This window comes from Tarenaya hassleriana, unplaced genomic scaffold, assembly GCF_000463585.1.
Source record: "Tarenaya hassleriana unplaced genomic scaffold, ASM46358v1 Cleome57, whole genome shotgun sequence".
NCBI classification, from domain to species: domain Eukaryota; kingdom Viridiplantae; phylum Streptophyta; class Magnoliopsida; order Brassicales; family Cleomaceae; genus Tarenaya; species Tarenaya hassleriana.
Window position 1 is genome coordinate 448107 of NW_010968263.1, and position 15148 is coordinate 463254.

A 15148-nucleotide genomic window follows, 5' to 3' on the forward strand; every position below is an offset into this window, starting at 1 on the left:
GCGAAATACTACTCCCCAGAGAAGACTCGAGCTGCACAGAGAGCCATACACAGCTTCACTCAGGAGAGTGACGAGAGTCTATACGATGCATGGGAGAGATTCAAAGGTTATCAACGCCTTTGTCCACACCACAGCATGGATAAACGACTGTTGTTATCCACGTTTATCCACGGACTACGACATGATACCAGAGCTTGGATGGACGCAGCTTGTGGAGGGAGTGTATATGACATTCCCTTTGACACCCTAGAGATGCAGATTGCCAAGATGGCCAAAGCAAGAGGGATGTCAGGAGATAGCATAGGACGCTCTACAGGACGAGTAGATTTGGGTGAGTCCGCAGCTTTGAAGGCAGTCATGTCAGATCTATCGGCAATCAAGCAGCACATGGGACTCAAGAATACATCTAGGAGAATCTGCAGTTTTGAAAGCTGTCATGTCTGAGCTAGCGGTTATCAAGCTCCATTTGGAAGCTAAGAGCAGTTCGAATCAGACACCACCAGAGATAGAGGAGGCAGTGGAGGACGTCAATTATGTTGAGAAAACTCATCTTGGTTTCTCCTACGGAAACCCGAGTGGAGCATTGAATGCACAACAACATGGCATTCCCAGAATCCCTCAGAATCCCCCGAGCTTCACTCAGTCACGTTTTCAGGGGCAGAATCAGGGATATGCACAGCAGAATCCAGGATACGGGCAGCAGAATCAAGGTTACCGAGCGCCTCAACCTGCGAAGAACGATGAAGCAGACATCAAGACGATGCTTGCCCAACTAATGCTCGATCAGAAGACATCATTCACTGAGCTGAAGACTGAGATACAGAGCATAAAAGTCATGCAAGACAATTTTGAGGGGAGATTAGATGGGGTCGAAGCTCATCTGAAGCTTGTTGATACTCAGATTGCACAACTTGCATCGCATGTCTCCAGACCACAGGGTACATTCCCGGGAAAGCCTGAGCCGAATCCACGAGAGCATGTCAATGCTATTCATCTTATAAGTGGAGAGAACCTGCATGATACAGTCCCTTTGACCACAGAAAAAGGGGTGATCTCTAGATACACCATCGAGGAGAAAGGGAAAAACATAGCTCACGAGACACCTAAGGTGCATGTAGAGGAAGCCGAACCGCCTTATGTAGCTCCCCCACCTTATGTACCACCCGTTCCTTTCCCTTCTCGATTGAAGAAGCATGCTGAGGATACACAGTTGTCTAGATTTGTTGATATGCTTCGGAAGTTAGAGGTTAAGATGCCTTTCTATGAGACGATACTTCAGATCCCTTCTTATGCGAAATTTTTGAAAGATATCTTGACTAAGAAGAGGGTAATTGGGAAGGAGACAGTAGCCTTGAGCACAGAGGTGAGCGCCGCGATTCTACAGCATGAGTTGCCACGAAAGAGATCGGATCCAGGTAGTTTCTCGATTCTTTGCAAAATCGGGAACATTGAGATTGATCGTGCATTGTGCGATTTGGATGCCAGTGTGAGCTTGCTTCCGTTGTCCATCTACAAGAAGCTCAACATTGGAGATCTTAAACCGACGAGGATGGCACTACAGTTGGCGGATCGATCCGTCAAGTATCCTGCAGGTATTCTCGAGGATGTCCCATTGAAAGTCGGGGATTATTATGTTCCCGTTGATTTTGTTGTCTTAGACATGGACGAGGACTCGAAGATACCGATTATACTAGGCCGACCGTTCTTAAACACGGCCGATGCGGTGGTTCATGTTCGTGCTGGTCGTCTCACAATGAAGATAGGTGACGAGACTGTGGAGTTCACCTTAGATCACAACATGAAACAGCCGTCCACCACCGATTCAGCGTGCTATGTCGATGTGCATGAAATCCTCACTCAAGAAGTCTTCGATCAGTTTCGGGAAGTCGATCCTTTAGAGATATCTCTCCTAGCGTCAAACGAGAGCATATACAGCAATTGGGAGGATATCCGAGAGCTTACGCGAGCATCGGACCGATTCCACCTGGAATCGGACCGGATCCAGTCTCTGAGCAAATCGGACGTTTTTCACATCGACGCACCCGATTCTTCTACGAACGTCTCCGAACCCTCCACGACGATGACTAAAGACGTTCTAGAGACCAGAGAGCCACCACCTAACACGGGGACACTGTATAAAGCAGATTGGAGTCTAGAAAATGCCCTGAAGGTGAAATTGAAGCCCTTACCTCAAAGGTTTAGGACAAAGGAATACATATACGCGGATAGGAACACAGGACCATCATTGGAGAGAGGTACGTATCCTGCTCATAATCCTATATCCGTTGTTGAACCTTCTATTACAGGTCATCGAGTAGGGGTAATGAGCAAGAGAGGATCGAAACGAGCAAAATCATCGCTCAAACGTCCACAAGATCCACCTCCTTCACAAGTTTGGAAACCCAAGGAGGATAGAAGGCTCAAGCATCCACGAGGTCCAAAAGATGCGCTTAACGCTCAACATCTACTATCTTACTCTCTATCCCCGATAGCTGCTCCACATGTTGTTTTTTATTGACTGATATGGTGTCTAGTTAGAGACACATGGGTATTCATTTTGTAGGGTATTCGGTCCTATCCGGTTATGTACACGAACTATTTTTATTAATATACATTTAACTTTTATCCAAAAAATAAAAATAAACAATCCAAAAAAACCCTTATAAATGTGAATCACATAAAGATTCATATCGAAAAATTTCACTGTTTTTTTAATCATAAACGGTATTCGTTGATAATTATCGACACAACAACCTATTGATAATTACAAACACTTTGCGTAATTTTCAATACACATTATTATATTATAAGGAGGAGAGATTAAAAAATTCAAAAAGAAAAAAATTGTGAATGGATTAAAAGACGAATAATTGAGTTGGAGGTGAAGGGTATGAAGTGGTCCTTGGCGAGTAATGTATTCATCACTGACCCTTCCGCAGGGCACATAATGATAAGAGAGAGAGCCGGACGTCCTTTTCTCATTCAGTCAAGTGGGATTCCATCTCGTCCGTTAGTCGAAACAGAAGTCCATACGCACATACCATACACGATCCTCTTGTACATGGTTTATTCGACAGTATACGATTAAATAAAACTCGTGTACCCAAGTTTAAATTGTCTAAGAGAACATGCAAAACATATTCTAATCGCAGATTCAAATCTAAACGTGGAGAGATCCATTAAACCGGACTTCTCTTTTCATTTGAAAGATATAACTGGGTCAAATCTATAGTAAATTTTTGGATTATCAAAAAAAAAAACTTTGCGGATTAACTAGCATGAACAATCCTATATGGATTTTACTGAATTATCATATATATATATATATATATACATATGATAATTTTTTCGTCAGAATATATCATCTGTCTCATAATTCAAGAGAGTTGTAAGTGTTACGTGGCGAAGAAAAATGTATATTTTAACCTTTAGAAATGAAAAGAGATCATGTAAAGTAAATAAAAGCATATAAGCGTGACAAAAATATTCAAAATATGGGTTAAGGACATTAAGAAAAGACGAAGATAATCACAGAAATAAAATAATACGAATGAATCGGGGGTTAATAATAAGAACTTGGAGTTTGAAAATGTGAAATGCAGGTAACCATTTTTCCCGTACGACCAAACAAGCTTTGCGTATGAAACAGAATATTCTGCATACGTAAGGGGATTTTTTTTTTGGTTGGAAGACCCTCCCAAAGAAAAAAAAAACAGGGTTCACGAGTTTGATAATCCCCAAGGGGAAAAACACAACCTTTGATGTTAAAGTTTCAAACTTGAAACCCCAAATTCAGACATTGACGTATGGTGGGAGGAATCATGTCCTAACACTCAGCCTGTCTCTGTCTGAAGGAAGAGAAGATGATGATGGCGAGCGTATCCATATCGTCATCTTCTTCTTATTTTTATTCGTCTCAAAGAAAATTATATTGGTTTCTGTCAAAACAATAAATATTCTTCGCTACTCGTTGTTCGATTCCCAATGCAGAGAGAGAGAGAGAGAGAGCGAGAGGGGAGAGAGAGAGAGGGAGTTGCAGAGCTGCTGCTTCCGATATCTGTGTCTGATAAAGAAACTGAGGAACCCAAAACAAGAATAAGCAAAAGATAATAGGAACTGAAAGGAAAACGAGAAGACCCATTTCTTGGATTCTTCCACTGCAAAATTCTTGTTTTTGCAAAACTTTTTATAGTTTCCTTTATCCTCTTGTCAGTCCTTTTCACCTGTGATTTTGTAAGAGGTGAGAAGAAAAAAAGGGTATAGAAAAGGAGAAGCCTTTCAGCCAGAAATGGGAAGGGGGTGGTACAGGCTCGGCGGCGGCGGCGGCGGTAACGGCGGTGGTGAAGGCGGCAGAGAAGTCTCCTCATTCAATTCACAGAGAAAAAGCAGAAGCCGTGAGAGCAGTAGTAATGCAGCTTCTGGTTGCATGGCTGCTCTCTTCCAATTCCTTGATTTCCACCATTTTTACTTTCCTTCTCATCACCACCATCCCACCATTGATTCTCCCCCTAAGCATCCAAGAGGTACTCTCTCTCTCTCTTCCCCCTCTCTCGCAAGAGACTGAGTAACAGAGGAGTCTCTTCTGAAATTTCAGGGTTGGTGCCACCAAGAAACAGCTTGGGACTAACCGAGGAGTCTCCATTATCAACAACCTACAAGGACAAAGAACTTCTTAATGTCCCAGTGAGCGACACATGATCTCATTAAGTTGAAATCTTTTTTTATCTTACACAGTGGTTTCTCCATTAAAAGAGTTGATTGAGCCAATCTGCAATTCTAAAATGCAGATGGGATTCAAAGTGAAAACAGGAGGAGGAGCCACAAGATTAAAGCTCAGAGCCCATGCCATGGAAACCTCCTCCTCTTCGTCTGAAATGGGTAACTCTCCTGGCACCAAGACACCAAACTTGGTGGCTAGACTCATGGGTCTTGATCTTCTTCCTGATGGCATAGACAATAACCATTCATCACCAGATCTTCTTCATGTAATGCCAAGCCACAGACCTACAAGTAGATTAACAAGCCACAGGCTCTCCTTAGATAGCAAAGCCCCTGGGACTAGGTCCCTACCCGAGAGCCCTAGAGTCTCCTCAGCCCGGAAATCAGATTTCGACATCCACCGCCTCTCTCTTCAGCTGAACAAGGAGAATAAATACGAAGAACTTGGGTGTTCAAGACTCAGAGCGTTGAAGCAAGAAGAGAGTCCCCGAGCTTATGCAAAGCAGATACTGAATCAAATCAAAGAGAGGGTCGTCACCAGGAGAATTGGTATGGATATAACGAACACAGTCAAGAACAGAGAGGCAGAGCCAGGAAGAAAGCGCTATGAGCTTAAGAGAAACTCTGCAATGTCTTGCTCCCCAAGTGACAGATTCCCAGAAAAAGAAAACAAACCAAGCATCAAACAGAAAACATCATCCCAATCCACGTCAAGACCAGATCATAACCCTCAGAGCCCTAAGATACCGTCTCCAGCGGAACAAGAAAGCCTGAAAAGAGTGAAGCAAAAACAGCTAAGGCCCATCAAGAGATGCAAAGAGGGGAATGGTGAAACAATGTCTACTCCAAGGCCGACCAAGCATTCTCTAACGTCCAATATTCAGAACAGGCAGGAAGATGTCTTCTTTTCGATGTCAAGAAACTCGAAAGATAAGCACTATAGTCATTCAGACAAGAAGAGAAGCAACAAAACCCATGTTTCAAATGATCTCATCAACATCTCTGTGGCACCAATCGTCCCTGTGAAGAAAGCACTATCTCCTCCCGCCACAAAACTTCCTCAGAAACAGGTATCTATGTTCAAATTCCCCAGAAAATGTGTACCATTTCCCAGAAAGAAAACCCTTTATTCCCAAAGCAAAAAAGTTTCTCTCCGAGTCTCTTTTTGGGAATGATACAAACACTTGACATTCATTTATGTTCTGTCCCCCAAAGTTTTCAAACTCTGATTAATCAAATCCCCTTTTCCGAATGTTGAAGATGAATGAATCTCAGACTCGAGAATGGGAACGGAATTCAAAGGCATTAACACGCCACGGTCAAACGTACAAGCACGAGGAGAATCTCCTCCAAGTAGCTCGAACCCCCAATTTGGACCACACGACCGCCATTGCAGCCACCTCCACAACCACTGGAGGAACCGGGATAAACATCGAACAAGAGTACGTTACCAGAATACTGAGCTACGCAGGCATAAGAGACACCGACTCACCCGTTTCTTCTGCAACATGGTCCTCTCAGCCTCACCCGCTCGATCTTTCTATTTTCCGAAACCTTGAGCATTTAGGACAACATCCATCTGGACCATTGGCTCTGCGATGCAATCGGAGACTGCTTTTCGATCTGGCAAACAAGATTTTGGTTGGAATCCTCAATCTGCACACGAGATGTCACCGAAACTACAATGGTTCGGAACTCGTCAGCAAGCTTTGTTCATCCATAGCAAGTTATCCACGTGTCAGTTTCACGAATTCCGAAGAGATAGATGCTCTGTTCGCCGGAAAACTGTCGTCGACGATGAAGGTTGAAGAGGAAGCAGAAGGTATCGCCGCAGAGATTGAGCGGGATATCGTCGAGACACTAGTGGACGAAACGACGTCGGATGTAAGCTTGTACGAAACGAAACGGCGTCGGATCATTACGCATTTAAACGGCGTCGTATCGGGAAACGCAATGGAAACGACATCGTAGTTTTTCAGGTTACAGTGCCATATGGGCCGTCGGGTTTAGGGCTGAGCAAACGCTTACGTGTCATGTTATTATTGGTTAATGAAACATCTGATAATATGTTTGTTTCTAAACTATATGCCAATCAATGATCCCTTATAACATCGGATTATGTTTCTTTGTAATCATCGTCATATAGTTTGTTTCTAAGGACTCGATCAATAATTACTATAGGGCTTAATGAACATAACATTAGACATGCCGATGATCATAGCTTTCTTAATTTATCTTTAGGGTTTTTTAGTAGGACGTTTTTTAGTAGGACGTGTGTTTCGGAATTCGGTTCGAAATTTTAGCGATTCGATTCGAAAATGGTTAATTCTGTATTCTAAATTTTTTATCAAATTAGTATCATATATTAGGGGTGGGCACGGATCGGATATCCGGAGTTTTTCAGATATTTGTATCCGTATCCGATCCGTATAAATATCATATTTTGTTATTCGTATCCGATCCGTAGTTTTCGAATATCCGCAATTTCAGATATCCGAAAAAACTTCGGATATTTACAAATATCCGTATCCGACAAAAAAATAAAAAAATAATTTATTTATTCATTTGATTTTTACTTAATGGATATTAGGGGTGGACTCTATCTCGCAATGTCCGGATACCCGAGACATGAGTTCGGGTATACCCGCGATACCCGAACCCGAACTCAGCGTAAAATTTAAAAAAAAAACTGAGCAGATAAATCTGCAAAATTAATACATCAATGACATAAAATTCAACATCAAAATCTATCCAAAATGCATCATAAGTTCAACAGCATCATAATTCTTAAACCCACAAAAAAAAAAAGAAAATAAATTCAATGATGAGATTTGAGTCAGATATCCGTAATCGGGACTGAATTGCTAGTAGGCGTCTTTGAGTTTCCTGCAACATAACGAAGGGTTCTCATAAGAATTTTAGTCATTTGAAGACATAACGAAGGGTTCTCACAAGAGCCCAACTCGACCAATCAAAGCTCACTCTTCTCCGGACAAATGCAAGTGGGAACAAAAAATATTCTAACAAAGACATGAACCATTACACGAATTGCTCTACAGATTAATTGAATTCGAAGCCTCTAAGTGACTAAAATTTGTAATCAAATATCTTGAGAGTTTAGATAAGAATTAAGATTTGTAATCAAAGCTAAAAAAAATGTAGACAAAATAATTAATCTGTCATGTAAGTGGACTGCTAGATTTTTCATGTGGGCTACACTTAACACGTTGCCATATACACTGTTGTGGAAAATGTCTATCTTTCGTAAGATTTTGTTAGATTTTTCAATATCCAAAAAAATACACCAACTCTCTCTATCACAAAATCATAACACAGATCCATCAGAAGAAATCGCTATCTACAACAACAAAAAAAATGTTTCGAACAAAACCCTTTTCGATCAAATCTTTGTGTGCAACAAATCGGTAGAAATTTACCGTCTCCAGCGGAACAAGAAAGCCTGAAAAGAGTGAAGCAAAAACAGCTAAGGCCCATCAAGAGATGCAAAGAGGGGAATGGTGAAACAATGTCTACTCCAAGGCCGACCAAGCATTCTCTAACGTCCAATATTCAGAACAGGCAGGAAGATGTCTTCTTTTCGATGTCAAGAAACTCGAAAGATAAGCACTATAGTCATTCAGACAAGAAGAGAAGCAACAAAACCCATGTTTCAAATGATCTCATCAACATCTCTGTGGCACCAATCGTCCCTGTGAAGAAAGCACTATCTCCTCCCGCCACAAAACTTCCTCAGAAACAGGTATCTATGTTCAAATTCCCCAGAAAATGTGTACCATTTCCCAGAAAGAAAACCCTTTATTCCCAAAGCAAAAAAGTTTCTCTCCGAGTCTCTTTTTGGGAATGATACAAACACTTGACATTCATTTATGTTCTGTCCCCCAAAGTTTTCAAACTCTGATTAATCAAATCCCCTTTTCCGAATGTTGAAGATGAATGAATCTCAGACTCGAGAATGGGAACGGAATTCAAAGGCATTAACACGCCACGGTCAAACGTACAAGCACGAGGAGAATCTCCTCCAAGTAGCTCGAACCCCCAATTTGGACCACACGACCGCCATTGCAGCCACCTCCACAACCACTGGAGGAACCGGGATAAACATCGAACAAGAGTACGTTACCAGAATACTGAGCTACGCAGGCATAAGAGACACCGACTCACCCGTTTCTTCTGCAACATGGTCCTCTCAGCCTCACCCGCTCGATCTTTCTATTTTCCGAAACCTTGAGCATTTAGGACAACATCCATCTGGACCATTGGCTCTGCGATGCAATCGGAGACTGCTTTTCGATCTGGCAAACAAGATTTTGGTTGGAATCCTCAATCTGCACACGAGATGTCACCGAAACTACAATGGTTCGGAACTCGTCAGCAAGCTTTGTTCATCCATAGCAAGTTATCCACGTGTCAGTTTCACGAATTCCGAAGAGATAGATGCTCTGTTCGCCGGAAAACTGTCGTCGACGATGAAGGTTGAAGAGGAAGCAGAAGGTATCGCCGCAGAGATTGAGCGGGATATCGTCGAGACACTAGTGGACGAAACGACGTCGGATGTAAGCTTGTACGAAACGAAACGGCGTCGGATCATTACGCATTTAAACGGCGTCGTATCGGGAAACGCAATGGAAACGACATCGTAGTTTTTCAGGTTACAGTGCCATATGGGCCGTCGGGTTTAGGGCTGAGCAAACGCTTACGTGTCATGTTATTATTGGTTAATGAAACATCTGATAATATGTTTGTTTCTAAACTATATGCCAATCAATGATCCCTTATAACATCGGATTATGTTTCTTTGTAATCATCGTCATATAGTTTGTTTCTAAGGACTCGATCAATAATTACTATAGGGCTTAATGAACATAACATTAGACATGCCGATGATCATAGCTTTCTTAATTTATCTTTAGGGTTTTTTAGTAGGACGTTTTTTAGTAGGACGTGTGTTTCGGAATTCGGTTCGAAATTTTAGCGATTCGATTCGAAAATGGTTAATTCTGTATTCTAAATTTTTTATCAAATTAGTATCATATATTAGGGGTGGGCACGGATCGGATATCCGGAGTTTTTCAGATATTTGTATCCGTATCCGATCCGTATAAATATCATATTTTATTATCCGTATCCGATCCGTAATTTTCGGATATCCGTAATTTCGGATATCCGTAAAAATTACGGATATTTACAAATATCCGTATCGGAAACAAAAATAATAAAAATAAAAATAAAAAAGCTAAAACACAAATAAAATATATAATTAATTCATCAAATACAAAACGATATTCAAATTCAAAATACATGGTATAAAGATTCTAAATCAAACCAATTACAAACACAATCATAATCTATCGGATACAAATATATTTAATGTTTAAATTCAAAAGATTAAGAATCATAAACCTCCATACATAAAACTTGAATATTCATGAAAAATCTGTAAAAAAAAAAAAAACATTCCAACATAAAATATAAATCACTTGCCGGGACAGACCCATATTTTGTCACCTCCGTAATCGGGACTGAATTGCTAGTAGGCGTCTTTGAGTTTCCTGCAACATAACGAAGGGTTCTCACAAGAATTTTAGTCATTTGAAGACATAACGAAGGGTTCTCACAAGAGCCCAACTCGACCAATCAAAGCTCACTCTTCTCCGGACAAATGCAAGTGGGAACAAAAAATATTCTAACAAAGACATGAACCATTACACGAATTGCTCTACAGATTAATTGAATTCGAAGCCTCTAAGTGACTAAAATTTGTAATCAAATATCTTGAGAGTTTAGATAAGAATTAAGATTTGTAATCAAAGCTAAAAAAAATGTAGACAAAATAATTAATCTGTCATGTAAGTGGACTGCTAGATTTTTCATGTGGGCTACACTTAACACGTTGCCATATACACTGTTGTGGAAAATGTCTATCTTCCGTAAGATTTTGTTAGATTTTTCAATATCCAAAAAAATACACCAACTCTCTCTATCACAAAATCATAACACAGATCCATCAGAAGAAATCGCTATCTACAACAACAAAAAAAATGTTTCGAACAAAACCCTTTTCGATCAAATCTTTGTGTGCAACAAATCGGTAGAAATTATAGTTGATAATCCAATAAAAAAGAGAAAATATTGAAAAAAAAAACAATTCGACGAATCAAAGATTAGTAGAGATTGTACCTTTAGATCTATAGATGTGCAATAGGAAAAATGATGGAGAAAAAGAGAGAGCTGGCGGAGATTGGAGAGCTATGGTATTGAGAGAGAGAGAGAGAGAGAAGGGGTGAAAGGCGGCAGAAGAACTCACGGAGTGTTGGAATCGTGAGAAAAAACCCTAACATAAGTTTTATTTTTTATAAAGTTACCCCTACTTATAAACTAATTACAAAACTAACCATATATAATTAAAATTACTAAAAAGTACGGATCGGATCGGATATACCGGATATTTTTATTGTGATATCCAGATTAAGAACCATATTTCACATAAGAATGAGTTGTTACACTCATCCTCATGCTATTTAGGTAGACATCTAATGTCAATCACATCCAATGTGACCTAAGACTATGATAAGAAATATGATAAGAAATATCATTGCATACTCATCTCATCTGTACCGTTAAGTCTTAAGTCAAACTTGACAACTTAACCTAAGCTTAACCATATTCAAGCTGTGGGAACCACGATTTCGCACCCTGCCTCACAAAGATAATCCGGCACGCTAAGCTTTGGCATGACCCGTGTTACGAACGATCGATGCCTTGACAAGTGGTCTGGTAATGGAAGGCACACGCTTAGCATTACATAAAAGGGATTTTTAACACCACACTTAGATCAAACGTCTACATTTAAGCTATGAGAACCACCATTTCTCTGATCACATCATATTTACTTGAGAATTTTATGAGTGGATTGTGACCTTTATCATTGGATTCATGTGCATATGAGTCGTCTAGGGGTAGAGTAGGTCCTTGTTTTGGTCATTGCAGGATCAGGTGATGCAGTCAAGTCAACGGGAGAAAACGACAGAAGAATCGGGCAAAAATGCGGGATGTGGAACAAAAATAAAAAATGGGCTACCGCCCTAAAAAGAGATCTGGCCGCCCTAAAGTGATAGAAGCCTTGAGATTTAACAGAAAATTCAGGAGGGTCGCCCCTAAGTTCTGTCGACCGCCCGAAAATGTGAAGCATATTCAGGCTCCCGCCCTGAAATACAGAGAGACCGCTCGAAAATGCAATATTCCCAGCGAAAGCCTCAAAAGAAAGGAGTTGGCCGCCCTAAAATGTAGAGTGGCCGCCCATTTATATCTGACGAAATTCAATTTGTGTTTTGGCCCATTTCTAAGCCCACAATGATAGTAGAAGAGAACCTAGGGTTTCTTAACCTTAGGGGGGTCATTTTAAAAGAAGGGAGCCACCTTGAGGGAAAAGGGGAGGAAGAACTTGGAGAACAAGGGGGAAAGCTTGGAGAAGGAGGAGAGGAGAGAGAATCCACCATTGAAGACCATATTAAGCTTTCTCTCTCTTACTCTTCATGTTTTATTTTGTTTCTTCTTGTTTTCTTTCCTTGAATATGGAGTAGACCTTTAGTTGTGGGGAAGGGATCCCCTTGTGTGTGGATGTTGGGGTTTAATCTATGATACTCTTGGGTTGTTTTCATTGGTTTGATATTGTGTGCTTCATGCTTTTGATCTTGACAAAACCTTGATTGAATGATTTTAGAACAACATTGATCATAGAGATATGGGAATGATGTTTGGACCTCAATATCAAATGAGTAGGTTATTCACATTGATAAATGGTTTAACTTACTTAGGATTTGTGATGGGGAGTGTTAATGCATTTAGGGATTATCTAGATCATTGAGAGATGGATGGATTAATCTTCTAGATAGTAGGTCTAAGCTTGAGAGAGAAAGACCTTACACAAGAGCTTGAAATCCCCAATTTGAAACCAACCATTGTAGTAATCACCTCATTCCAACCCATGACACTCTTTTGATTGTCTCTATTGGTTTTGATGTCTTATTCTTCATGCTTTTGATCTTGACAAAATCTCGATTAAATGATCTTAGAACAACATTGATCATAGACATATGGGAATGTTGTTTTGACCTAGACATCTAATGAACAAGGCATTCTCAAACTTTGTAATACCGACAACCTGTATGAGCGACACTTCAACTGGAGAAGGAGATGGTACGAAGAGTGCGTTCATGGGGTTATCTCCCATTCCCTTCCCCACCATCGGCTGGTCGACCAATGGTTTAATGCCATGTTTCATGAGGTGTACGCGGGGGCCCACCCCGCTGAGCATGAGCAGCTGTGGGCTCCCGATGGCCCCTGCCGAGAGGATGATGTCGTTGAGGGAGTGTTTCACAAGCTCCGCCTTGTGAAACACTCCCTTTCCATCCTTGAATATCACCCCATAGGCTCTTGGCCTCGGCCTCCCTATCCAAAACCCGAGATTTCGTGGAAAAAATGACACGAATTACGAATAGTGACTTCTATTTTTCATTGAACAATATATATGCCTTTTTTTTTAATCTATGCGTCTTATGAATGAATATGTTATTATACGTACCTTTGGTAGTGAAGAGGATCTTGTGAACACAAGCATGCAAGTAGACGACAAGTCTGTTAGGATCGGCGTACTCTAACAAGTCAGCAGCCGTGTGTCTGTGTCCCGACCGGTCAAAGATGGTCCCACCGATCTTTGTCCCGTAGCTATGTTCGTACGTGAACCCGTTGTACGGGACGACCCCCGCCTCCACCAGACCCTCCTTCACCGCCGACTGCCACGTCATCATGGACGGCTCGAACGCCACTTTCCTCTCGACCCACTCGTATGCCGCCTTCACCTCCTTCTCCTTCCACCCGGCCTCTCTCACGAACTCTCCGCTCGCCCTCGTGTAGAACCCCGCGTTCAGCACCGACCCTCCTCCCAGCACACGCGCGCGCGTGTTGTACACGCCGTCCTCCGATATGAAGAGCTGCGACCACGAGCTCGGGCCGATCTCCGACAGGGTGGCCGCGAAGCTCTCTATGTCGGTGGCCTTCGGGTTCTCGTACGGAGAGCCACCTCGCTCGAGGACCAAAACGGTGGCGTTCTGGGAGAGGGTGGCGGCTAAGGCGCAACCGGAGGTCCCTCCTCCGATGACTATGTAGTCGTAGCGAGAGAACAACGGAGCTAATGATGCATCTTTCATGAATCTGTAATACGGACCTACGCAATGTATAAAAGATGGTTTACTTGCGTACATATAACATGAAATCGTAATTAAAGATCAGAGATCGATGTACCTATTCGTGAGTGACATGATCCAATAAAGATGGAAATTGCAAGGACGAGGAGGTGAAAGAATCTGAAAATATGAAGGGGCATTTTAGTTAGGCAACAAAAATAGAATATGGTGGGTTCTTTATTATGATCTTGAGGCGTAATTAAGAAAACTATTATATAAAATGCAAGAGAAAGGGTCTTCTTTATAATACTAAGTTTTATCGTTCAACAACACGTATTTATGGTCTTAGGGTTCATACAAAGATCTTAGAGTTTTCTTTTTTTATAATAAAGAAATGGTTTCTTATAGTTCGCTATAATTAGTAAATATACCTGATAGGTCATACTGTCGTTCCTGTATTTGAAAGATTGATATTGTTTATCACGATCGAAATAAAAAAAAATGACTATTATATGTAGAAGAATAAAAAAACCTTAATACCAAAAAAAAAAGAATAAAAAACCTTAAAAAAATAATAAGGTAAGATAACAAATCCGAAAACGAAAACCCCGGAAAAATAAAATAAAAAAAAATACATTTTTTGAAACTAAGTGACCAAATGAAGTCGTTTCGTGATTAATAAAGATTAATAAAAACAAATCCAAGTATGGGAATGCTCCTAACCACCAAGGTTTAGATTCCATTGGCTAGTTATTATAAAAACAATTAATAAACACAACAGGAAAAATCAAAAGATTTAACCATTTGTAGTGAGTATTTGAAGATCAAAATCTATATAAAAAAACTTATGCAGCTCATTTATAGGGCGTATAATGCTTGATGATATAATTATGCAATACATTAATTATTTCTGTTTTTCTAGGTTTAGTATATTTTTTATTTATTTTATAATTCAGAGAATGAAGTATGTCACTTATGCTAGAAATGTATAGACGAATTTGGTTACTTCGTTTATATATATATATATATGTGGAAATTGAATTTAATGAGGTATGATAAAGTTTTATATACATTAGTGTAAAATATTTCCGCATTAATGTGGTAATGAGTATTAATTTGCATTCATTCGTCTTTTTAATTAGAGGGGCGGTTTTAATGAATTCAATTGATTTTGAGCTGAATATTAATTAATGTCTTTTTTCCATATTTAATTCCCCCCCCCCCCA

The 15148-nt window shown here is 40.5% G+C and overlaps 2 protein-coding genes across 2 annotated transcripts; one reads left to right on the plus strand and one right to left on the minus strand.

Moving 5' to 3' along the window:
- The first annotated feature begins 3631 nt into the window (after positions 1–3631).
- On the plus strand, positions 3632–9520 carry LOC104798744. The gene is made up of 6 exons (XM_010520935.1): positions 3632–4523; positions 4595–4683; positions 4788–5789; positions 5980–6686; positions 8149–8479; positions 8670–9520. The coding sequence occupies exons 1-6, from the start codon at positions 4289–4291 to the stop codon at positions 9378–9380; spliced, it is 3075 nt and encodes a 1024-aa protein (XP_010519237.1). The 5' UTR covers positions 3632–4288; the 3' UTR covers positions 9381–9520.
- A 3303-nt stretch (positions 9521–12823) lies between these two features.
- On the minus strand, positions 12824–14170 carry LOC104798745 (protein HOTHEAD-like). The gene is made up of 3 exons (XM_010520936.1): positions 14041–14170; positions 13322–13963; positions 12824–13188 (listed from the first exon to the last, which is right to left on the minus strand). Exons 1-3 carry the CDS (start codon positions 14120–14122, stop codon positions 12824–12826), a joined length of 1089 nt encoding a protein of 362 aa, XP_010519238.1. The 5' UTR covers positions 14123–14170.
- Between the last annotated feature and the right edge of the window lie 978 nt (positions 14171–15148).